This window comes from Theropithecus gelada, chromosome 1 (assembly GCF_003255815.1).
Source record: "Theropithecus gelada isolate Dixy chromosome 1, Tgel_1.0, whole genome shotgun sequence".
Taxonomy (NCBI): Eukaryota; Metazoa; Chordata; class Mammalia; order Primates; family Cercopithecidae; genus Theropithecus; species Theropithecus gelada.
The window spans coordinates 163,430,691-163,456,870 of record NC_037668.1 but is presented as its reverse complement, the minus strand read 5'-3'; the positions used below and the strand labels follow the sequence as shown (position 1 = coordinate 163,456,870).

General features: G+C 48.8%; 1 protein-coding gene across 2 annotated transcripts in view; it reads left to right on the top strand.

Moving 5' to 3' along the window:
- Nucleotides 1–26,180, top strand: part of LGR6 (leucine rich repeat containing G protein-coupled receptor 6) — a 123,012-nt gene that overhangs the window by 93,531 nt on the left and 3,301 nt on the right. For both annotated transcript variants that reach the window (XM_025398334.1, XM_025398344.1), the window contains 11 exons: nucleotides 7,478–7,546; nucleotides 10,791–10,862; nucleotides 11,105–11,176; nucleotides 12,910–12,978; nucleotides 14,225–14,296; nucleotides 15,400–15,465; nucleotides 16,588–16,659; nucleotides 17,050–17,121; nucleotides 18,762–18,887; nucleotides 19,905–20,065; nucleotides 24,530–24,610. In XM_025398334.1, coding sequence (XP_025254119.1) covers nucleotides 7,478–7,546; nucleotides 10,791–10,862; nucleotides 11,105–11,176; nucleotides 12,910–12,978; nucleotides 14,225–14,296; nucleotides 15,400–15,465; nucleotides 16,588–16,659; nucleotides 17,050–17,121; nucleotides 18,762–18,887; nucleotides 19,905–20,065; nucleotides 24,530–24,610 — 932 coding nt within the window. The remainder of the gene's footprint in view (nucleotides 1–7,477; nucleotides 7,547–10,790; nucleotides 10,863–11,104; nucleotides 11,177–12,909; nucleotides 12,979–14,224; nucleotides 14,297–15,399; nucleotides 15,466–16,587; nucleotides 16,660–17,049; nucleotides 17,122–18,761; nucleotides 18,888–19,904; nucleotides 20,066–24,529; nucleotides 24,611–26,180) is intronic.

Genomic DNA, 26,180 nt, shown 5'->3' with positions numbered 1-26,180 from the left:
AGAGATCAAAGGAATTGGCATTATTTGAACATCTACTCTGTGCTAGTCTCTGGACCAGGTGAACAGGGCAGTCTTATGCAATGGTTATGTCCCATTTACAGGTGAAGAAATGAGCTAAGAAAATTAAGAGATTTGTTCAAGATGATCCTGTTGGTGCACAGAAGACAAGAGCTCTCTCTAACACAGATAACATACAAAAAGACATTTAACTTCCAAATCATAGTTATTTGGCTTTGACATGCTTATAAGCACCAAAAGAAATGCCTGCAGAAGCCCAATCCTCCACGTCCATTTATCCTCTCTCCCTAAAACTTTTTTCTTAGCCCTGCTATTTAGAGCCTAGTCAGGATCCAACTCTGTGTGGAATATAGGAAAGTGCTTTAAACCAGGAGCCAAGAGGCCTGAGTTTGAATCCTGGCTCTGGAACTTGCAGCAATTTACCTCCTCTCTCCAAGCTAATTTCCTCATCAATAAAAAAAGGGGGAGGGGGGCCGGGTGTGGTGGCTCCCGCCTGTAATCCCAGCACTTTGGGAGACTGAGGCGGGCGGATCACCTGAGGTCAGAAGTTTGAGACCAGCCTGACCAACATGGAGAAACCCCATCTCTACTAAAAACACAAAATTAGCTGGGCATGGTGGTGCATGCATATAATCCCAGCAACTTGGGAGGCTGATGTAGGAGAATCATTTGAACCCAGGAGGAGGAGGTTGTAGTGAGCCGAGATTGCACCATTGCATTCCAGCCTGGGCAACAAGAGCAAAACTCTGTCTCAAAAAAAGAAAAAGAAAAAAAGAAAAAGAAAACGAAGGAACTGGATAGGATGACTGTAAAATCCTGCCAGCTCTGTCGTTTGAATCTACATCTGAATCTACAGTGAGGTTCTCCAGAGATCTCCGAAGTTGGCCATTTCTACATAACCTGATGGAAAAGAGAAAATTGGGCATTTGGGTCCTTGAACAGCTTGGGGCTGGGGTTGCCTTCTCAGCTACTTTTACTGATTGCATGAATTTGCCATCTGTTTTGATTAGATTTGGCTAGAAACAGCCCAGCAGATGAAGGGGTATCTTAGCTATGGACAGCTGCAGCTTCCAGACTGAGCTCTGGCTGCAGTTGGAAGAGGTTTCTCTTTAACTTCAGTCCTTCCCCATCTGCTTCTAGCTCCCGGGAGCAGGAGACAGTACAGTGAACTCTTCCTGGGCTGCTGGCTGGTTGTGGGCTGTTAAAGATAATAGTCTATTAAGCCATGGATGAGTTTTCCAGCTGAAGCTTAGGCCATCATAAGCCATCCTGCAATGGAAGATACACACTGAGCCTGGTGCCAGGGGAGGCCTTCCCTGCAGTCACCGAGAGTCTGTGTGTTAGAGTCTAATCCCAAAGGCCAAGACACTGCCATGAAACAGCCAGCTACCAAGGCCAAAGGAGCCCTCATCTTGAGACCCTGCACAGTGGACTCAAATGGTCATCCTACAACAGTGAACATTCACATGTGTGGCCTTGTGCCTGGGCTGTGGGAGATCCAAAAGTGAACCCATATGCTTCCCAACCTCAACAAACTTCCTGTCTCATTGGGGAGACAATATGCATGTAGAAAACCCAACTGTAGACTCAAACTGCCTGGGCTTCAATCCCCGCCCTTCTAGCTGTGGAACTGTGGTCAAGTGATTATCTCCCTCTGTGCCTCAGTTTCTCATCTCCAAAATGGAGGTCATTATGGTACCTACCTCAAAGGGTTGGCATGGCAATTAAATGAATTAGTATATGCAAATCACCTAGAACCATGACTAATGCATAGTAATTACTATTATTACCTCCACCATCATTACCATTGTAATGCTATGCACGGAGAGGAAGAAATCCCAGAAAAGTTCCGAGAGAGTGAGTGACTCCTTCTGACTATAGGGATTGGGTTGGATTGAGGGAGAAAGGTATATTTGAGCCGGACTTCAAAGGATGACTAGGATTTCAACAGCTGTGGATGTAGTGCAAGGGTATTTCAGACTGAGGGCATGAGGGGCGCAAGTAGCTACACAAGGGTGTGAAAATGGCACAACCCATGGAGAACTGAAATGGCAGATAAAGCTGAGGGATTAGTTAAGGGCATCGGAGCCCATTAAGGGATTTGGATTTTGTCTGTAAGCCCTTGTTCTGGAAGCCTTTCCAGATTTTTCAACAGGAGAATGACAGACTCAGTTTTGCATTTTAAAAAGGTCTTTCTGGCAGATGTGTAGTTGCTAAGAGTGTGGGCTTCAGACTCACACTGCCGGGGTTCAAATCCTGGCTGTGACACCGAATTAGTTCAGGTAGGCTAAATGGCTGTGACATATAGACTGAAACATGGATAATGGCACAAACACAATAGAAGTTTATTTCTGGATCATGTAACAGTCTAAGGAGAGTGTGTCTTCTTGGCAGGTGGCCCTCGTCCGTGTGATGACTCAGGGATCTGGCTTCTTGGGAGCTTGCCACCTCTAGGGCCTCACTGTTTTTGGCCTCTAGCTGGTGGAAGGGTAGAGAGACCAGTGAGGAGACAAGTTGTCAATTTTATAAATCCTGGACTAGATGCGGTATGCACCACTTCTAACACACCCACTGTGAGAGAGGCTGAGAAGTCCACTCTCGCTCCATTCCTGGCATTCTTCCTATTACGATTAGCTAGCAATGCCCTATAGAACTTTCTGGGATGACGGAAATGTTCTGCATCTGTTCTTCTCATGTGATAATTGCTAGCCCCAAGTTGCTATGGAGCACTTGAAGTGTGGCTAGTGAAACTGAGAGCAAAATCTTACATTTTATTTATTTGTAGTTAATTTGAATAGCCACACATGCCTAGTGGCTATTGTATTGGTCAGTGCAACTATGGAGAAAAGAGAGAGTAGATTGTGACTTACAGGCAGTGGAGTCTGCCACAGACAGGTATCAGTTCTGTGACTGAGTGACTAATTTAATCTCTGTGTCTCGCTTTCCTCAACTGTCAAATGGGTATAATAGTAGTAACTGCCTCTTGAGGCTGTTGTGAGGATTAAGAGATTATTCGGACAAAACACTTAGGGGCTGGCACACATACAGTGCTCAAGCAAGGTTATCATATGGATGACTTGGAGGCAGGGATAGCAGATAAGAAGTGTACAACAGTCCAGAGGAGAGAGCCCTATAGAATTACCTCCAAGTATTGCCCTTTGCTCCAACCAAGCTATATTGCTTGCTCTTTTCTAAACACGACTCCACAGCACTCACTTCCTCTAAATTATGCTCTCTTGCCTTGATCCGTTCATCCCTTCGTATTGAAATCCTGCTGTTCTATCAAGACCTGGTTCAAATGTCACATTTCCATGAAGCCCTCATGGTCTTCCCAGCTCTGTGTGATCACTGCAGTCTGTGAAGGTCCTGATGCTTCGTGTGTTCTCCACAGTCATGTCAAAGATGCTCTTTCATCATCTTGTGCATTTGTCTAGATAGGAGTGGGGTTTTTTTTTTTTCAAACCCATCTCTCTACCTTCCACTTTACCCAGCAGAATTCTTTGTGTATTTCGAGGAGGCAAGAAATGTTCATTGCACTGAGTTGATTTCATCAGGAGCATAGAGAGTTGCAAAGACGTGTTCCCTGGACAATTAGAGGCACAGATTACATCTACATGGTACTATATGAAGCAGGACTTTGGCAGTTTCCCAGGTCATTAAATCTGTGTAGATGTCCAAATGGGAAAATTCCGGCCACCTCATTGGCATGGAGTTTGCAGAATTCTCTTTGACCTTTACACAGCTTTTATTCTTTCACATTTCTTGACAAAAAGAGACTTCCAGTTCACATGCCTTTTGCCATATGTCTTTTGCTACTGTCTGTTAGGCCACTCCTGCAAAATTCCTGACCAGAAACTGCCAAGGAGGGCTGGAACTACTCAATGATTGCCTGGACATGGGTCCAAAGAACTGTATAAGGACTTAATGATAGCAAAGTCACATGAAACCATCCCATGGTCTCTGTGGCCCCAGGCAAGCCACTCAGGACTATCTTGTGTCTTTTGCAACATCAGCCTCAAAATCTTAAGGATGTTCCCCCAAATAGTCTAGATTCTCTTAAGAGTCCATTAGTGTTTTCATTAATCAGTTTATTTAGATGTCTTCACTGCTTCATCCATCAAGTATTTGTTGAACTCCTGCTATATGCCAGGATTATTCTGGTGTTTACAGAGAATATGAAACAATGTTTCTATTTTCAAGAAGCTTTCATTCTAATTGGTTGGGAAGAAAATAAACAAAAGTATATGTCAGATGACTAAGTTCTGTGAAGAGAAAGAACGGAAGCCGTCTCATTCTATATTGCTACATAACAAATCACCCCAAAATTTAGTGGCTTACAATATCACTTTATTATTTCTCATGAATTATGGCTTTGCTGGCTCATCAGGGTGGTTCTTCTGCTGGAGCCATCCCCTGGGCTCATTCATGAGGTTCCAGTCATCTGGACGCTCAACTAGGGCTAGGAGGTCTGGGGAGGCCACTCATATGTCTGGGGCTTTGGTATTGGCTGTCGGCTGGTCTTCTTTCTGCACATGGCCCTCATCATTCAAGAGTCTAGCCTGGAATTTCTTACATAGTGGTGGGAGCATTCTAAGAAAGCAAAGGCAGAGGCTGTGAGGCCTCATGTGACTAGGGACCAAGTCACACTGTATCACTTCCATCTCATTCTGTTGGACCTTGCCAGTCACAAGGCCATCCCAGCCCAAGGTAGATGTCACATCTTGAGAGGAGAAGCTGCAAAGGATTTGTGATCATTTTAAATCTACCCCACTGGATAAGGGAACAGCAAATGACAGGATATGCTATTTTAGAGTAGTCAGAGAAGGGCTCTCTGATGAGGTAGAATTTGGGCAGAGACCTGAATGAAGCGAGTGAGTAAACCATGGAAGTATTTGGGGGAGAGCATGCTAGGCCTTTGGAATAGCAAGCAAAGTCTCTGAAGCCAGACCGAAGCAATACTTTGCATTTGAGATAATAATGCAATATGAAGACTTTTCAGCTGGGCACGGTGGCTCATGCCTGTAATCCCAGCACTTTGTGTGGCCGAGGTGGGCAGATCACCTGAGGTCAGGAGTTTGAGACCAGCCTGAGCAACATGGTGAAACCCCGTCTCTACTAAAAATACAAAAATTAGCCGGGCGTGGTGGCACATGCCTATAATCCGAGCTACTCAGGAGGCTGAGGCAGGAGAATCACTTGAACCTGGGAGATTGAGGTTGCAGTGAGCTGAGATCACACCACTGCACTCCTACCCAGGTGACAGAGCAAGACTCCATCTCAAAAAGAAAAAATAAACGACTTTTCAATAAAGATACTTCCATGTCATTTGTGGGAAATCTAGTTCTCAGGCAACAGTGGAGAACTCCTGAGTGCGCTGAGCCAAGATGGAGGGGGAACACCTGCTTTTGGAACCTGAGATACGAGAATGAATCATGTATACAATTTAAGACCAAAAAGAGAGGCCATCGCTTTCATCCCTGCTGCCATCCTTCAATTCTCCCAGTCTGGTTTTCTAGGCATTTTCTGTAGCACCTGGCAGAACTCCAGGAACTCCACAGTTTGAAAATTCCTCTCTGTTTCCAACTCCAATACCTCTGGTTTTAGTCAAAGTGCTTTGCACACATCCTGGCCTCTGCCTGACCACATCCTTCACACAGCCTGTGGGAGCCTCTCTGTGAGCGAATCAACAAGGTTTGACGCATGAGAGACAAAGGCGTCTGACTCACTAGAGAATGGAGCAAAGAGAAGCAAGGCAGAAGAGATTTTCTACTGTAATTACCCAAGATCACCAGGGTAGTCTGAGGGTAATCGGGTAATTAGTGTGTGTGTGTGTGTGTGTGTGTGTGTGTGTGTGTGTGTGTAGTGAGGGACAATTATCTGGCTCACTGGCTGCCAGAAGCTTGTCACTGCCCCTCTGGCCCTTGGGCTGGGTTCCTGGCTCTACCTGTGGACTATTAAGTGTAATGACCTGTCACGCAGAGGAGCCTGTCATTATCTCCGTGTTAACATGGTATTTATCCACAGAACCCTGCCAAGTCGCCTGTAATTAAAGGGCCTCCACGTGGTCCCCCTGCCCTGGCATTGGATGGACAACCATGAAAGTTGTCAGGGCAGGGGTGGCTTTAAAAGGCTGAGGAGGTGGGCTGGGGTCATCCTGGGAGGCTAGGGAGGAACGCTGTAACTGAGTCTTCCCCCAACCTATTGCCAAACCCCAGGACCCCAGAAACAGGATTCAAGAGGCATCAAGACACCCCCAAATCAGTCACATTTCCACATGGGGTTAAGTCATTGACTACTGAGTAAAATGAAAGCCAACTTTAAAATTTTGGAAGCTCTTTGATGGTAGAGAGGGGATCTCATTACGTAACAGGGAGTACAACTTTCTAGAAGTACCCTGTAGTTCTTACTCTCTACTTCCCAGTCACTCTTTACTATCTCCCTCAAAATGCTCACCTCTTTCCCTGGGGCTCCCCTGTCTTTGGAGCTCTTTTCTATTTGTCACAAGCAATTCCAAATCTTTTCTGATGAAAATAAAAGTTACCCTCAGCCTCTTCCATTTCTCTTCCTTCTCTTACCCTGTCATCTCCACAAAAGGCACAGACACAGAAGCTTCCTTAAAAGAGTTGATGGAGTGAAGCTGTGGTCACTTGTGGGTCAATATTTTGCCGCTGGTGCCTAAGCAGTGCTGTTCTGAACAACCTTATCCTTATCCTTATACATTTCTAGACTTGGAGTCTAATGGGTATGAATCTTTTAATTTGAAAAGATGTCAAATAGTTTCTAAAGGGTTGTACACATTTAAATTCCCACTAATAATTTATCAGAATGCTTGTTTCCCCACATTCTGGCCAACTTGGGTTACTACCCCTTTTTAAAATTACCTTCATCGTTTTCTGATTACACATGCGATATATGCTCATTGCAAAACAAAACAAAAACTGGAAAGTACAGAAAAGTGTAAGAGAAAATAGCTATTGTGCCTTCACCTAAAGAGAAGAAACACCCCCATTTTTATAGAGGATGACAGCAAAGACCACAGATGGAGACCACAGTAGTCACCTGAGGAACCTTCTGGAATCCCTAGTGCTGGTTATAAGATGTTAATGATCACCCACATCACCCCTTCCTCCACTCCTCTGATGTCTCCAAAGGCTTGAGATGCTTTCTTCAGTTGGCAGGGTCTATTCTGAGGTAGATGGTTCCAGGTATCTGCACCCCTGAAGTATGTTTCCTGCCTCAAAACAGTTCTGCAGCCAGGAAGATTCCACGCCTGAGGATTTGTGGAACAGGAGTGGAGCACAAACATTCCAAAAATGTGTTTCCAGACATTGGCCACTGATCCAACAGATTGGAAAACTCATCTCCCTGGCCAAGCCCAGAGCCAAGTTTCCATTTCTCAGGGACCGTGACATGCCCCATTAAGCCTTTGCTCTAATGACTGCTCTGCTTTCTGTTCCAGAGACCTGAATTATAACGAGCTACAGGAATTCCCCGTGGCCATCCGGACCCTGGGCAGACTGCAGGAACTGTAAGCGCCTCTGTTGGTTTCTGTGGGTGTCCTTCTGTCCCAAGGGCAGGGGCTGAAGCCAGCCTGAGCTGCCTCATGCTCTCACCTCCTCACCTCCCATGGTCCTTGTAAAAGATGTAGCTGCCCCTGTCCCCCAGCTCCTCAAGCCCCAGTGCAGCTCTAAGTAGTCCCAGGCCTCATTAGCTTGGCTTTGGGCACTTCCTGGGGGTATGTCACCAGCAGAAATGGCCCTGGGCCCTTCCAGCCTGGGAAAACCCATAGCACAAGCCACCCTCTATTAGCCTGGGCCTGGCACTGCCCTTGCCTTGGTTGGGATGTGTCCAGAGAAGAATGGGGAAAGGAACTGAGAGCTGGTTTACAGGATCACTCCTCAGCACCTTGTCCCCAGGGGGACTGAGAAGTTGTCTCTGGTTCCCCAAAGCCACCATTTATTATTTTATTTCAGCATTCACTGAGCACCCAATGTGCCCAGCACTGTCTTTAGTGATAAACACAAATGAAGGGTCAGATTGACATGGCCCTCCCCAAACATCCTTGAGCCTCAATGAAGACACAAAGTAACATAGGTAAAACAGGGAGTGGGACAAAGTGGTATAATTCCAACCATAAACTGCAGAGTATTAGCTAAAACAATGGCGGGAGTTCAGAGTAACATGGAAAGATCAAAGATCATTGTGGACTAATCCTGAGATGAGCCTTAAAGGATGACCGGGATTGAGGTAGCAGTGATGGGGGAGGGGAGAGGCATTTCAGAGGAAGAAATTGTAGGTAAAGACCCAGGTAGGAAGTTGAGCTGGCAGAAGGATGAGCACAGGTGGGAAGCAGCTTTACTGGAGGGAAGCTCTCAGGAAACAATAACAGCTCTATTGTACAGCCAGAGTGGGACCAGATTAAGGGTCCTGGAGGCTCATAAACAGAGCCCCAAACTTTCAGGCAGCTTAGTATCTTTTTTTTTTTTTTTTTTGAGACAGACTCTCGCTCTGTCGCCATGCTGGAGTGCAGTGTCACGATCTTTGCTCACTGCAACCTCCGCCTCACAGGTTCAAGCGATTCTCCTGCCTCAGCCTCCCGAGTTGCTGGGACTACAGGCACGCGCCACCACACCCAGGTAATTTTTGTATTCTTAGTAGAGACGGGGTTTCGCCATGTTGGCCAGGATGGTCTCTATCTCTTGATTTCGTGATCTGCCTGCCTCAGCCTCCCAAAGTGCTGGGATTACAGGCGTGAGCCACTGTTCCTGGCCAGCTTAGTATCTTTATAGCTCAAACCACCACTACCACCTGAGACCTATAGTACTAGCCCCATGCCACCTCCCTTGCCTCAACCAGAAGTTTGAAGGTGTGAATGCCAGATGTAGGCAGCACATAAGGAACAATTGGACCACCTAGAGGAAATAGTCTGGCTGGGTGTGGTGGCTTATGCCCGTAATCCCGGCACTTTGGGAGGCCGAGGTGGGCAGATCACTTGAGGTCAGAAGTTTGAGACCAACCTGGACAACATGGTGAAACCCTGTCTCTACTAAAAATACAAAAATCAGCTCGGCATGGTGGTGCACACCTGTAGTCCTAGTTACTTGGGAAGCTGAGGCATGAGAATTACTTGAACCCAGGAGGCACAGATTGCAATGAGCAGAGATTGTACCACTGTACTCCAGCCTGGGCAACAAAGTGAGACTCTGTCTCAAAAAAAAAAAGTCTGAGTGAGAAACTGTTGGAAGTTCTCCATTGCCAGAGTCACCAAGATCTAACTTTTTTCCTTTGAGCTGGGGCATGAGGGGAGCATGAGATTTGATCGATCAAGAGGGCATGGAGGGAATAGGATGTGCAAAAGCATTGAGCTGGGAAATAATAAAGCATTAGGGAAGAGAGAGGAGACCTAAGTTAGCAGGGGCAAAAATATATGGGAAGGGATGTACCTGTCTATCTCCATCTCTCTCTCTCATCTGTTGAGAGAAAGCTGCTTGAGGACAGGGCCCCTGTCTTAGAAACTTCTAAATCCCTCAGAGCTTGGCCCACCATTAGACACAAAGATGTTTAAGAAAAACATAATGAGCAGATGAGAGGAGTAAATTAATGAACAAACAGGCCTGGGTTGGTGGCACTGACTGGAGGTGTCTGAGGGTGAATCTGTGAGTGAGACAGCATGAAGGTGGAAGTCATGATGGGACGGCAGGAGGAAGACAGAGATGAGCAAAGGCCAGGGGGACAGAGAAGCCAGAAACTTCCAATGAAAAAGATGGGAAGGAAAGGGGCCTGCTCCACACAGGTTATGTGCTTTTCAGTCCAACATATTATTTATTTTGAAATGTTCTTCCCAACTAACCAAACACATAATTCTGGCTTCTAGACTTCCAGACCCTCAGCTGGGTGCCTCAGTCCTCATTTTCCTGTAGTGCCATGCACAGTCATTCAGCAGCCCATTCCGCACCTTATCCCCCTGACCGCGTGCTGTTGACACTTCTATGTTTCTTTATTTCAGGACCTTGAGGCCAAGTCAGCCTCCATTTGAGGAACATCCCTCACTTGGGATCCCCTGGAAGCTGTGTCTTTTCTGTATCTTCCTTTTTGTCTCATACACCCTTGGCTTCCTCTGTGGGGACCCGCCAGAGCTCCCACCACAAGTGACTAAGGAGAGGATTCCCTTCCTGGGGCCTGAACTCAGCCTCTTGCTCTTGAGTTGCTCCCACAGGCTTCCTGAGGCCTGCAGCAAGGTTTCAATCCCTCACTCTTTTCACACTTGTTAGGGAAAGGAGGGTGTGTAATTGAACAGGAAGAAAAATCAGCTGGGTACAGTGGCTCATGCCTGTAATCCCAACACTTTGGGAGGCCGAGACAGGAGGATCACTTTAGCCTAGGAGTTCTAGACTAGCCTGGGCAACAAAGTGAGATCTCGTCTCTACAAAAAAATCAAAAAAATTAACCAGGTGCAGTGGCACATGCCTGTAGTCCCAGCTATGTAGGAGGCTTAGGCAGGAGAATCGCTTGAGCCCAGGAAGTCAAGGCTGCACTGCAGTGAGCCGAGATCGCATCATTGCACTCCAGCCTGGGCAACAGAGACCCTGTCTCAAAAAAAAAAAAAAAAAAAAAAAGAAAAATCACAGGCAGTATTTGAATCTGAACCTGGAATCTCCAGGCCAATGCCTCTTTTATCTTATGGACTATCTAGCTTGCTGTAAAAATTCCATGCCTCTCCCTCTCTATACTTTTCTCCAAATCCTCACTGGTTCCCGGGTGTTGTCTTCCAGGGGGTTCCATAACAACAACATCAAGGCCATCCCAGAAAAGGCCTTCATGGGGAACCCTCTGCTACAGACGATGTGAGTACTACTTTCTCTGGTCTCTTAATGCTGAACAATGTTTTGGGGAGGAGGACAGAGGATGGGAAGGCAGGAGGGACTTCTCTAGGAAGCACCAGGGAGGCAGAAGCATGGGAGGGGTTGCCTTTGCCTACATGTTCTTTCCTGGGTCTACATTGATAGGAGAAGAAAGCAGAGATTGGCCTTAGCCCCAGCAGAAAGGCCTAAAAAACCCAATTAGGTGTTTGACCTTCTTCTTCCAGACACTTTTATGATAACCCAATCCAGTTTGTGGGAAGATCGGCATTCCAGTACCTGCCTAAACTCCACACACTGTAAGTTGGCTCCTGAAGGCTGCTGCAGCCTGAACCTCCCCCTTTCCTCACTTCTTGCTCTCTCCTGCCTTCCACCTGCGGATCTCTCCCTTGCAAGGCACAAGTCCACTGCAAAGCACGGTCTTTAAGGCTGCAGGCCTCTGCTTTGCTCAGACCCGTTCCCACCTCTTTCTAAATTTAATAGCCTCCCTCCACTTCCCTGACCTGTGGCTTCTTCCCAGGTCTCAAAGGGGCAAAGAAGGTCCATTTCCATAGTCAAGGACTTTCATCTGGCCTCTTGGACTTTATCCTGTTCATGGTAGCTTTTCCAGAAATAATTGGGAAAGAGTTTTGAATATGGTGTGTTCTCAAGGCTGGTTCTCCTGTGGCCTTGGAACCCAGATCCCTGGGTCCTTTGCTATGCCATTGTTATCACCCTTGGCCTGAAGGTGCTCTCTATTTCTCCTCTCTCATTCTCTAATTTCCAGCCCAGGTCATACTTCTTCAAAAAGCTTCCACAGGGCCAGACACAGTGGCTCATGTCTGTAATCCCAGCACTTTGGGAGGCGGGTGGATCGCTTGAGGTCAGGAGTTTGAGACCAGCCTGGTCAATATGGTGAAACCCTATCTCTACTAAAAATACAAAAAAGTAGCCGGGTGTGGTGGTGGGCACCTGTAATCCCAGCTACTCAGGAGACTGAGGCAGGGGACTTTCTTGAATCCGGGAGGCAGAGGTTGCAGTGAGCCGAGATCGCACCATTGCACTCCAGCCTGGGCAACAAGAATGAAACTCTGTCTCAAAATAGAAATACAAAAATTAGCCAGATGTGATGGTGCATGGCTGTAGTCCCAACTAAGCTACTTGGGAGACTGAGGCAGGAGAATCGCTTGAACCTGGGAGGCTGAAGTTGCAGTGAACCAAGACTCAGTCTCAGGAAAAAAAAGAACAACAAAAAAAACTTCCGTGGATTGCTGTCAGCCTACTGTGGTGTCACAGTAACATAACCGACATCTCCAAAGCATATACTTAACTTTCATGTTCGTTAGGGCATTTCATCTTCATCCTAACCCTGCGAGGTAGCTGTTATTGGTCCATTTTACAGGTGGAACATGAGGTACTCAGGCCCTGCTTGGGCATGAACCCAGAACCCTTTAATTTCAGATTCTGGGCTCATTTCTGGACCCCATGCTGCCTCCTCGGGACTTTTCACAACACTTAATTTTCTGCGCTGCTGTTGCATGCAGGCCCCATGTGGGTCCATGTCCTCAGTAAGATAGGAGATGGTGGGGAGGAGGAAAACCACCAGTCTAAAGCAGTTTAAGAGAACTGATAGTTCTAATAAAGTTCCAGCAGATGACAATTTAGGGGAGACCCTATCTCAGGTTCTAATAAGCAAAACCCAGCAGCCAAGGGTTTCTCCAGAAGCACCCAAGCTGTTGTCTATTAACCAAAGGCCATTCCCATGTTGCTTGGCTGTGGGGTTTTTGCAAGATGAAGCGCGAATGCTAAGGTTGCACAGCTCTGTCTGGGTGAGGGTGTGCTAAGCAAACTCAAGCAAATGGCTGGTTGGACCCTGCTAAGCATGGCTCAGCCTCCACGAGGGCGTGCGTAGCTGACTTGAGGAATACTGCAGGGAAGCATGACATTGCCACCAAAGAAGGAGTCCCGGAGGGGAGACAAAATGGAGAATTGAGAGTCTTGATGTTGAGATGCTCTGACTCTACCCCTCAGAGCTCATTGTCTCTGTTTCCAGATCTCTGAATGGTGCCACGGACATCCAGGAGTTTCCAGATCTCAAAGGCACCACCAGCCTAGAGATTCTGTGAGTGGCTTCTCTCCCTCCACTTTATCTATCGGCCCAGCTTCATTCCCAAGGGCTCTTCCACTCCCTGCCCCTAGAAGGCTGTCTAGGTTCCTTGCTTCCCTTTTATCCAGCCTGTCTCTACTGTTGGCTCCATCCCCTTCCTCCTGATGTAGCACTGCCCACAGGCAAGGTCAGGAGGTGGCAGATGGGATGGCAGCAAGGAGACTGGTCTTTCTCTCTTTATCATGCTTGGGGTTTTCAGGTATGAATTCAGAGCCCCTAACCCCAAGCCACAGATACATTGAGGGTTGAAGTGATGGAGAGGAGGGTTGTGAAAACCCATCTTCTTTGCCTTTCTGAAGCTTGATCCAACAAAGACGTTCTTGTATTTTCTATTCTTACATCCTGTGGCGTAGAGGGCAGGAGTGTCGAAGCACAGTAGGCCCTCGATACATTTAAATGAATGAAATGAAACTATCGAGCAAACACCCAGAGTAAGTGTCAGGAAGTCGACTGCCCTGCCCCACACCGCAAAGCTCATTCATGGCACCGCTGGGACTGGGGCTGTCCTCTGTGCTTCCATTGTCTCCCCGCTAGATTCACTGGCACGTGGAAAATTTTCCATGAGGAAGTAGTCAGTCCCCAAAGATGACCTTGGCCTTGAGTCCTTCCTGGGACACCCTACCCAAAGCCAGGCCTGCTCTCCAACCTGCCCCCACAGTCGTCTCCAGCCCAGCACCTGGTTCTTCCCTTCTTTCCCATCTCTACTCCCTCCTCTGAGGCACAGGGACCAAACTCTGTGCCTGGTTCCCATGGTCCCACTATGGTGTTTTTTTTGTCTACACTTGCCCATGGACATCCCCCTGTCTCTAAGGTCCCTTCACCGAGAAGATTTGTGTCCCTGTCCTACAGGCCCAGTGCTGCTTGAGACCATTATAAGACATGGAGGGGGGATGGGATGGAGATGGCTGGAGCAGGGCTGGACATGCAAGCACAGTCTGCCAAGCAGAGCCCTGGGTTGTGGCCCTCTCACTCCACTCCCCTCCCCCAGCTCCTCTAGGCCCAAGGGAGCTTGGTGCTCAGATGCCAGTGTCTGCTCATTTCTGTCCCCACAGCCCCACCCCCTGCCCTGTCTCTCCCTCCATTTCTCTCTTTTGTTAGCTCCGTCATCCCACGACAGTATCAGGTCCAGAACTGGAGCCGGGTGGCTGGGAATGGCAGGGCCCCGGGCCTGGTGCCAACTCTGTCTCTGTTCTCCCTGCAGGACCCTGACCCGCGCAGGCATCCGGCTGCTCCCATCGGGGATGTGCCAACAGCTGCCCAGGCTCCGAGTCCTGTGAGTGCTCACAAGCATTCTACAGTCTTGGCATTGTGCCCCTGCCCCCATGTCTCACAGAAGGCCTCTCCTGCTTCTGTCCCACTTGGTCACTTCCCTTCCTGGAGAGTGGGGCAGCATAGGCTCCTGCTGAGAGCCTACCCCAGAAGGACTGGGTTTGAAGTGCAGCTCTGCCACTTACTAGCTGTATTGATTTGGACTCACTCTTTAATGTCTCTGAGCTTCAATATCCTCGTCTATAAAATGTAAGTCAATTTGTAAGGGTTGAAAAAAACATGTAAAGCACCTAGTGCATAATACCAATAAATGACATAATTACTCTAATTTACACAAGAAAATTAATCCCCTCTTGGGATCTTGGACCTGTGGAGGTACTTAAGTGGCCTCTGAAGTCAAGGGGAGTTTTCCTCTTTCCTTGGACTCCAACTTGAGTCTGAGGCTCCTCATCAGGGACCATAGCCCCACAGCTCAAGATGGGTGGACCAACATACAGTGTATGGAAACAGCCCTAGACTGGGGGTCCAGAGACACAGGCTCCAGATTCATCCTTGCCACTGAGTGGTGTATGTCCTTTAGCAGGTCCTGTCCCCTCTGTGGGCCTCAGGTTTCTCATCTGCTGAGTGAAAGGGTTGGGCCAGATGATCCCTAAGGGCCTCCAGCTCTGATCTTTCCTGCCAGCTCCATAAATGGTGACTGCAGGTGCTTGGGTTGGCATTGCTCAGTGAGGTCCAATGTGTTTCTCTGCTGCCTGGCTCAGTGCCCTTCTTCCCGACTCTTTGCCTCTTTCCTCTTCACTACGCCCCTCTCACTTCCTGTTCATCTTCCTCCAGGACCCTACCAGGTTTCCTCAGGCCATCACAGGATAAGGTAGCCCCATCTAGGCCCAGTGAGGAGTGGGACTTAGTAGGAGGAAATGCAGAGAAAACAAATTGAGGAGACTGGTGCCCTGGTGTGAGATGCCTCAACAGCCATGTCCCTGTGGGGTCCCCACAGCCTTTGGCTGCTTGACAGGAAAGCACAGCCCTGGCCAGAGCCCCCTGCCCCACCACAGCCCTCACAAAGCCAGCACTTCACCCCGGCCCTGGCCTTTCTCTTTTCCCCAGGGAACTGTCTCACAATCAAATTGAGGAGCTGCCCAGCCTGCACAGGTGTCAGAAATTGGAGGAAATGTGAGTCTGGGGTGGGGAAGAGGCAAAGGCATGCCAGCCAGACCCTGAGAAAGTCCTGCAGGGAGGCATGTTGCAGGGCATCCGTAAGGGCCAATGCAAACTCTGACACTGCTTCCTTCTCTTTTCTGAGTTTGTTGAACCCAGGGTTTAGGGCTGAGAGCTTGGCAGAGGCCTGCACAATGGCCCTAGGACTCACAATAGAAGACAGACCCAGGAGCTGGTACCTAAAAGAAGTCTCAAGGCCGCTCCTTATGAATCAGTAGCAACACAGAAATGCAGTAGTGATTACGACCAGTGGAGGGACAGGATCACATCAGGGCCCAGTGGGCTGGACCGAAGAAGGCTTTAAGTAATTGCAAGCACCCTGCATTTTGGAGAATGCTCTCTCCTTTTCCATACCCCCGTAAACACACACATGCATATGTGTGTATGTTTGCATGTTATACACAGACATACACAATCACATGTGGAAGAACAAGCCTGGGATTCAAAGGTCACAAATAAAATATCATTTGAAAAATTCTCTAAGCTCTGTTAACCCAGCTCCTGTTTTCTCAAGTCAGCATGGCCTCTTGAGCCTCCCTGTGTCTGTCCCCTACTTCTAGGCAGGACCATACCTTTTGGGGCTGGGGCAGGGTAGAGGTATGAGGGTCTCCTGTTTGTCTAGGTGCCAAGGGAAGGAGAGCCTTCTGCATGACTGAGGTCCAGGGTCCATCTCCCGTTCAGATAACCAGTCTACTGAGCTTTGCTTCCCAGCTTGGGCCAGTCACTTGGGTTGGGCGGTGCTCTGCTTCTGGGCTAGGGTCTGGAGGACCCATGGTGATGGGAGGTGTGGGGGCCAGTTTGGCTGGGCTGGGAGCCAGGCCCAGTGGGAACACTGGAAGCTGACTCCCTTTTGGGCCATGGGGATGGTTTTGTGGCTTTGTCTCCTGACCCACTTACCCAAGGCAACCGGATCCCCTTGTGCTCCCTTTAATTCTGGTGACTTCCTCGGGCTGGGCCCTTTCTTCCTGTGCCAGGAGAAGTGGGGGGCTCTACTTTCTTCCTCCCAGTGCTCGGGGGGCATGGAGCGGAGCCAGGGTCTGAGCCTGCCGACTCATCCAGCCTCTCTTGCTGCTCTAGCGGCCTCCAACACAATCGCATCTGGGAAATTGGAGCTGACACCTTCAGACAGCTGAGCTCACTGCAAGCCCTGTGAGTACCCACATCCAGGGGTGGGCCATGGAGGAGCCACCATGTCCCTCTGCCAGGCACGCTCATTGTCATAGCACATGTGTACAATTTAAGCAAACGTGACATGCACATCGCCTCCCAGCTCTGTAGCCCCCATCCCCAGCACACACACACACTTCTCTAGCTGGTACCCAGGAGGTCTTGAGGCTCTGGAACCAAGCTGTCATGTCCCTGTTCCTGGGGCCACAGCCAGCTCAGGAGCTGGGCAGCAGCAGGTACCTTCCCCAAAAGGCTAAGGTTACTGTTACTGGGGGCAGGTCAGATGGGGGTATGTGAGGGAGAGCCTGTGATGGGAACAGTGAGTCCTCCATATGTTACTATCCCCTCCTGTCACACCCTCTCTACCTGCAGGGATCTTAGCTGGAATGCCATCCGGTCCATCCACCCCGAGGCCTTCTCCACCTTGCGCTCCCTGGTCAAGCTGTAAGTGCCTGCTGCATTCTCCTCCAGGATGCTGGGGGCCAGTCGGGACTATGGGCTGGCCAATGGGGGCAGAAGGGCCACCCCAGAGCAGGAACATGTATATCCCAAGGAGATGGGCCTCAGCCTAATCAATCATTCTGACAATCCGTTTGACAGAGTGTAGGGCCTGATAAACAGAGAGCCTGCCCCTTGCAAGCTCTGGAATATCATCTGCTAATGTTCTGCAGTGTTTTGGCAGCCTCAGCCCTCCTCATCTCCCCTGCCTGGGTCCCACCCCCATCCTCTCTATCCACCGATAAAGAGGATGTATTGGTCCTGGAATCCCTTCACACATAGGAGGGTAGAAGTAGATGTGGGAGCCAGGGTCTCAGAGAGCTCAGGGGTTCCCTGCTTGAGCATTGCTGTAGAGGACTGCCATTCTGTGAAGCAGCAGGGGACCTCAGGTCCTTCGAATTACATGGGATATAAACAGAAAGTGAGCAGTGTTGGCTCTATGGTCATTATGTCAGGGCTGGAAGGGGCCTCTGCTGCAGCTGCCATGTACTGTGGGGCAGGTTATTCACTGTGCAAGGGCTCCTGCCCAAGAGGGAGCTGACATCCTTGCCAAGCTGTGAGTCCTAAAAGCACATCTACCTAGACTGGGCCTTTTTCTGGTTAACACAAAGACTCCTTTGGGCTAGCTCTGGCCCTGGCCTCAGAGACCATCTAGCCCCACCCGCTTCACTTCACAGGTGAGGCCTCCAAGGCCCAGCAGGAGAAGTTTGCTCAAAGCCAAGGGCCAGGACTCCCAGTGGGCACCCAAGTTCCTCCTCAGGCTGGGGCCGTGGCTTTGCAAAACTCTCACCTCCATCTTCCCTCTCCTGTTTGCTCTAGTCCTGCCAGATAGGTAGGGTGGATATTTTTATCCCTTTGAAAGATGAGGACACTGAAGCTCAGGCAGATTTGCAGCTCCCCTTAGTTACACAGAAGTTGGTGACAGCGCCAGGTTTCCTGCCTTCCAGTCCAGGGCTGTTTCCACGACGCACAGTCTGTGGTCTTCATGTTTGGTTTGGAACCCTGGGCTTCCTCTAACGTGTCTCCAGTAGAAGAACATGCATGTCCTCACTTCTGGCTACAAAGCAAGCCCTACAAGATGGAATGGATGACCCAATCCCTGCTTGTAGCCAGATGACCAGCTCTGTCTAGTCCCAGACTCAGGCCTCTTATATCATCAGAAATGTCAGAGGAAAGGCAGGGGGATGGGGATAAACAACAACAGGAAGGTTCCCCAAGGGGGTGGGCAGGGCTTCCTGGATGGCACTTAGACCTGGGCACAGGAACTAAGTGGTTGAGGGAGCTCTGTTACCTACAAATTGGGATAGCTTGGCATTAAGTCAGCACAGTCCCTGGTACATAGTTGGCACCATTATGTATTGAATGAATGAGTGAATAAAAGAATGAACAACCTGCAGATGGTGCCTCTAGCAACTCTTGGCTGCCCTCTTCCCTTGGCATTCAGTGCTCTCTTCTAAGCTTCTCTCCTGTCCTTTGCTCCTCTCTTCTTGCTTCCATCCCAGGCACACTGGCCACATCCTCAGCACAACCCTGACCCCTCAGCAATCCCACTGACTGCCAATAACCCTGACCATCCACTGTCCTAGGGACCTGACAGACAACCAGCTGACCACACTGCCCCTGGCTGGACTTGGGGGCTTGATGCATCTGAAGCTCAAAGGGAACATGGCTCTCTCCCAGGCCTTCTCCAAGGACAGTTTCCCAAAACTGAGGTGAGAGACTGGCTTTCCCCAACACCTGGGTAGGCCAGCTGCAGGCCCTGGAGGGACAGGGAGAAAGCCAGATGGTTCCACCCTGAGAAGAGCCTAGAGGCTTAGGTTTGACCAAGATTTAGTGGAAGGGCTCACCTGACCGCCTACAGACCGAATGGGGCCTGGTTCATGCCTCTCCTTCCTCCTTATCTCCTTGGTGGCATTTTACCCTGTCCCAAGCACCAACGCTAGTGAGCACTGGGACCCGAGAGGATAGAAGTAAGATGATGTGAAGACCCCCTAGCCCTCCTTGTACCTCACCTGGTTCCACATGTCTAGATTGTCTGTCCTCACTTGGGCAGCATCTGAGCCCCTGGAATCAGGGTAGAGCCTAGGACACTGATGGGTGGAAAACAAGCTGCACAGCCAGGCCGTGGTGCTAATGACATCCAGGCCTCTTCCATGCAGCAGCAGTGGTGCAGCCTGTGTGGCCCAAGCCTCATCTGCTGCACACTAATGAGATGCCCTTAGGGCCTCTGCACTCACCCTCAGAGGGCACCAAATCCAGCTCCAATGTGCCCAGAGATGGGGGAGGGTAGGATGCAGGCCTCACTGAGGGCCAGAGTGAAGAATCACCAGGAGAATCCCTGTCTCCTTAAATATAAAAGAGGAGGCGCTGCCTGGGAGGAGAAGCAGAGCACTGGCAGTGCTGTGTGACCTTGGGGAAGCCTCTCCCCGCTCTGAGCCAGCAGAGAGGACTCCTTAAACAATGGGCAGAACGTTTCTTTCCCCATCTCACTTGCCAAGATGAACAAAGAAAGACAGAAACGCCTCCAGAGCCCTTCAGATCAGGAGTCAGGCTACAAGGCCCTTACGAAGAATGCCTAGGAGGCTGCCAGCACAGTGAACAGGGAACTTGGGAGTTGAAGGACAGGCACTGAGTGCCCAGCCCCTGGGTTGGAGATCTCTTAAATCAGACTTAGGTCTTAGACCCCAAAGATGCTGAGGCAGCCCACCTGCCCGTCTTTCCCCCACCAGGATCCTGGAGGTGCCTTATGCCTACCAGTGCTGTCCCTATGGGATGTGTGCCAGCTTCTTCAAGGCCTCTGGGCAATGGGAGGCTGAAGACCTTCACCTTGATGATGAGGAGTCTTCAAAACGGCCGCTTGGCCTCCTTTCCAGACAAGCAGAGAACCACTGTGAGTGACTGGGGGCCCTGGGCTGGGGAGGGTGGTGGGCTCTGGAGAGGAAGTTAGAAGGGATGCTTGGGGGACCGGGGAGGGAATCTGACAGTGGCTGCGGAGGGAAGCCCCACAGAGGTGGGAGGAGCTGCCCGTGATCTGGGAGGAAACTCTACCTCTGTTTGCACTTTGTCTCTCTAAGACTACACCCAGCGGTGCTTGGGACGAAGTAATGATGGCAACAATGGTTGTGGTAATGTCTCAATATCTGCCTAGCCCTTTGCAGTTCACAAAGTGCCTCTCACGCACCATCTCACTTAACCCTCCCCTTATGGTCCACATGTTTCTTCTCTTTCAACCTCAGGGTGTTCTCAGAGAAGACAGACCCCTTATTTTATCAATCTGAGCCAATATGATTTAATTAAATCAATTGAATTAAACCTACTTCCAGAAAAAACAAATCCCCTCATAATGTGTCCTAGAACCGAAAGGAACAGTGCAGTGTTATTGCTATCCAAGTCCATGCTGCACCTCTAGTCTGCCCCATGAGTCTGAAAGTGAGACTTCCGTGGCCACCAGGTGCAAGAGACCTTCACTGAGAATGGCCTATCGAGTGCAAGCTATCTTGGGCCATCTGTGTTTCTGGAAGAGTTAGGGTAAAAGGCACATGTTGGAGTCAGGCAGCCAAGGGGGTTCTGAGGGATCATTTACTAAGTGGTGTCTTAGATACTAAGGGCAGAGAAAAGGGCTTCCTTCTCCCTCTGCCCATATTACAGAACACAAGTAGGATTAGGAGGGAGAGAGTAGGGCTCCTCTGCTTTGGGGTATTCTTTTTCCATCTCTCACTCTCCACCATATTTCAATGGAGAAAATAAACAAACAAACAAAAATCAAATATAAACATGTAAGAAAAACATCTCATGACAGTGTAGACAGAACTGAGGTCCAAACCCAACTACTACATTCAGCAGTTGGATTGCATTGGACCAGTCATGTAATCATACTGAGCCTCACTTTCCTTATCTTTAAATGAGAAAGATAATTGGCTGGGTGCAGTGGCTTATGCCTGTAATTCCAGCACTTTGGAAGGCCGAGGTGGGTGGATCACTTGAGGTCAGGAGTTCAAGACCAGCCCGGCCAACATGGTAAAACCCCATCTCTACCAAAAATACAAAAATTAGCCACGCATGGTGGCATGCGCCTGTAGTCCCAGCTACTCAGGAGGCTGGGACAAGAAGAATGGCTTGAACCCAGGAGGTGGAGGTCATAGTGAGTTGAGATCGCACCACTGCAAACTCCAGCCTGGGTGACAGAGTGAGACTCTGTCTCAAAAAACTAAATAAATAAATAAGTAAATAAGAAAGATAATGGATAGCTCATAGGCTGCTGGGGAAGACTAAAAGATTCCATAAATGATGAAGTATGCTCACCACTACTACTGAGGACTGGTGCCTTCTGGTGTACATGTATAGGGAGAGTGCAACTGTGGAGTCCAGGGCACAGTGTATGGAGGGCAAATGGTGGGCAGGCAACCTGGGGGTCTCTGAGAGCCTTCTTCCCAATGTATTAACACACCTCCTAGGGAGGGTATGAGGACCCGATGAGGAGCAGCCCAGCAGCCTGGCTGGCTCTGGGCCGGCAGACGGCTGTCCCCGGGGGACATTCCCGGATGTCTGCTGTACACTCCCTCAGGGGGCTGGAAGGGGGAATGGAAACTTTCCTTCCTCAAGGTGAAACTTTCCACCGGGCTTAGGTCTTGGAGAACCACAGGGCGTCAAGATCGTGGGCTGCCTGCTGCCTGTAATGGGAGCCAGGGCAGGGCCCCCCACTTCCTGTGGGAGCTAATGAGCCTCGAGAAGGAAAGCCAGGAGCTGCTGCTCCAGCCAGATTCGATTTCCTCCTAGTTTGAAGAGTGGTTACTTAACACCTTGGCTGTGACTTTCCCAGCCTCAGACAGAGTCCACGGGTTTCACCTCTTGCATTTCATTCATGCATTTTGATTTCAAAGAATTGCTGAGCTCCATTCTGGAGAGCAGGGGCAGGCAGGGAGTGAAAGGTAGAGAGGAGGAAATGCCAGGACTCTGTGGGCACAACTCAGCCTCCTACCCGCCCTGATGGTGTCTGGGCCAGGGGCAGCTTCACAGTCTTCCTGCCTCCTGGGAAAACTCCCAACTGATGGTGTTTACCCTTTAAGTGGGGAGGAAGGATCCACACAGGAAACAGACTTTGTGAACCAAAGTTGGAACAAGTGCAACAAACAGAGTCACCTATCCATTGCTCTGCCTGATGGAGGAAGAGCCCACAGGGTGCTATCTCTTAAACCTGAAGATTGTACAGTTACCTTTTGAAGACAAGCCATTCTTTCCCAAACTTGGGTCCTCAGACACATTTCCCAGTCTGACTTGAGAAACTTGTTTTATTCTTTAAAAAGCTTTTCAATGATGGATTATCACGGCAAAAAAATGTTTTGTCTTTATAGATTATAAAATGTTCTAGATTCTCATTTCAAAATTCTTATAGAATTTGTGGACCTCCAGCATGTCTGCAACGCCCTAGAGTTCACAGGCCCTAGTTTGAGAAACACCGCAATAATGAATAAGGAAAAAAAAAAAAAGTGTAGGGCGGGGTGCAGTGGCTCATGCCTGTAATCCCAGCACTTTGGGAGGCCAAGGTGGGCGGATCACGATGTCAGGAGATCAAGACCATCCTGGCTAACACCGTGAAACCCCGTCTCTACTAAAAATACAAAAAATTAGCTGGGTGTGGTGGTGGGCACCTGTAGTCCCAGCTATTTGGGAGGCTGAGGCAGGAGAATGGCGTGAACCCGGGAGGCGGAGCTTGCAGTGAGCCAAGATCACGCCACTGCTCTCCAGCCTGGGCAAGAGAGGGAGACCCCGTCTAAAAAAAAAAAGGAAGTATAAAACCTGGACTTAGAATTGAAAAGAACATTAAAGATGATCTAGTCCAGCCTCTGACTCAGTGTAGAAATGCTTTCTCTCACATTGAGGACTTTCTCTTTAGTATCATCAGTGACAAATTATGTTCAGCTCATGCACCCGTAAATCTCCTGAACCCTCCCCATACCCTGACCCCCCAAAGCAATTGGTTGCTTGCCTGGGAAAGCATAATGGTTAAACATCTGGGCTCTGTAGTCAGACAAACCTGCATCTGAATTCTAGTCTATTGCTGTGAGGCTGCGGGTAAGACACTTAACTTCAATGAGCCTCAGTCTCCTTATCTGTCACCTGCCTCGTGTGACTGTTGTGAGGGTTAATGGAACCATGAAGATGAGGACTGGCTGGGCACAGTACCTGGTACAGAATAAGAACTCAAGAAATGTTAACTCTTACTGTTCAGTAAATCTATTAGCTGAAAATTTTTTTCTAATTGATATATAATAGACGTATGTATTTGGGGGGGCATGTGTGATTATTTAATACATTCATATAATGTATATAAAGATCAAATCAGAGTAATCAGGATATCCTTTGCCTTAAATATTTGTCTTTTCTTTATGCTAGAAACATTCAAATTATTCCCTTCTATCTAGGAAATAAATCTGTTAGTTGACGCCACTCATTGTAGCATGACAATTTGTTTCCTTATTAGTCTGCACAAGCTCTTTGAGAGCAGGGCCATATCTTATTCATCCCTGAAATTCTTCTGAATTTGCCCAGTGCCAGAATTGCACTCAGCAGATGTGGACCTACTCTGCACCTGTTAAAGCTGGGGTATTCCTTTTTTGGACAGCTCTAATTGTGGGAACTTACTCTTGTTAGGAAGAAGTAGAGTGTCTCCATTCGAAACATAATTTGCCTCCTTCTACAGTCCATCCATCGATCCTGGTTCTACCCTCTGGGGCAAAACAGCATGTAGAAGTCGAATTCCTTTACCCCTAACAGTCCTTCAGCCCTTTGAGGACAGCCATCATATCCCCACTCACTCTTACCTCCTCCAAGTTAAACACTGCCCAGTTGCTTTGACTGTTTCTCTCACAAATGGCTTCTGCTCTCTCCCCCCTAGTTCACTCGTTCACATCTGAACACACTCTGGCTCACTAATGTTTTTCTTAATGTGTAGTTTTCACAACTGTACACAAAATTACAGTGACAGCCCAGCCAGAGTAGAGAAATGTGTGATCACTAGCATACATTATTAAAAGAGCTTCCACTCCAACTCGAAGCAGCACTTGTGGGTAAGGCCAACTGGAGAGGACACAGAGCCCTGATTAATAGAAAGAGAAGGTCTAGGTGAAGTGTTTGCTGTGCAAACATTTCCTATTATCCTATTATCCACATGTGGATAATAGGAAGCTGACCAAATCTTTACCCCCAAGGGTAGAAATGGATGTGCAGAGTTGCTGGAATGACCAGGGCTGAGCAGAGTTAGTAGGAGACAACTTAAAGGAGAGGGCATTTGGAGAAAGGTAGGGCTTGACTGACACCAAGACCCAGGGCCCTGCATCACCTTCTTTCCTTTCAGATGACCTGGACCTAGATGAGCTCCAGCTGGAGATGGAGGACTCAAAGCCACACCCCAGTGTCCAGTGTAGCCCTACTCCAGGTGAGGTGGTGTCTGGGGAATGGGGACGAGGGGGAATGGAGAAAGGGCACCCAAACACCTAGTTGAGGTATTAGTTCAGCCAGGCATGTCTGCAGCCACATTCTTTGCCTGACTCCCAGCCTGCTGCAGGAGGGCCCTCCTTTCATAATTCCTGGGGAAGGAACTGGAGTTCTTTCCCTTGGGTGGCTGCTTGAGGGGAGTAGCATGAATGGAGGCGAAGTCAAGCAATCAGCCAATTAGCATTTGTGCATCCAGGAGAAAACTACTGTCACACAGGAGAGAAGCAGGAAAGAATGCCTTGACCCTATTGCTCAGGGTGGCACATAGGACTGCTTTTGAGTAATCCCTCAGTCTAAGACCCATACCACAGAATCCTAGAGCCAGATGGGACTCCGAAAGGTCACCTTCTCCATCCTTCCCTACTCCATCCCAGGAAGATTACAGTCTCTGTTAAAACTCTGCACAGTGGAAAAACTCCATAGTATTCCTGGGCAACTCCTTACAGCACCATCTAACCCTTACAGTTGGGGAAGTCTCCTTTAGCGTCTAACCTAAATTCATCTTGCTATAAAGAAAGCAAAAAAGAAAATTCTCTTTCTCTTTGGTGCAATTCAACTGGAGATGTTTAGAGTGAGGAAGTCACTTCCCTTGCATATAAAATGCTAACGGGCCACAGAAGGTAGCAAGCAGCATGCTACTTAGGCAAGGATGGGAACTCGTCAGAATGGACAGAAAGTAATGAACAGTGTGCTTCTTCCATTTCATTCCACCTCCATTTTCCTGTTTTCCAGCTTTCTCTGACCCAGGACCCTTGCCTTCTCCCTTTACCCTCTCTAAAGCCTATAGAGTGATTGCCTGACCTTGCCCAGCCCGAGTTCTCAGTGCTTGGTGACAACAGCACGCCCTCTAGTGCCAGCTCGGGGCCAGAACACTAACCCGACCTGGAGGAAGCAGGTGCTGCTTCTGACTTGGAAAAACACACATGCTGCATTCACGATGCCATGGAAATTTCACCTCTGAAAACCAGTAATCAGCAGGGATGACATAAAAAAGGAAGTTCCAAAAGACAAAGTCCAACTTGAGCTTGCTTTTAAAATAATTCATACCAAATGGTCAAATAATTATGGTACATTTTATGGTACATGAAATATGTTTTGAATAATATAAAGACATCTTCTGGGGAAAAATTTGGGAAAGTCTGCTTGATAAAAATGTAGCTTAAAGAGAACGAGAAACGCATATACAGTTGTCTTAGTCCACTTTGTGTTGCTATAACAGAACACCTAAGGCTAGGTAATTTATAAAGGAAAGAGGTTGGTTTGACTCACAATTCTGGTGGCTGGGAGGTTCAAGATTGGGCAGCTGCATGTGATGAGGGCCTCAGGCTGCTTCAACTTGTGGTGGAAAGCAGAAGGGGAGTGCAAATAGATCACAGGGTGAAAGAAAAGCCAGACTCCCTTTAACAACCCACTCTTAGGGAACTAATCCATTTCCTGGATTGATTGAGAACTCACTCACCCCCACAGAAGGACATTAATCTGTTCCTGAGGGATCCCATGATCCAGATACC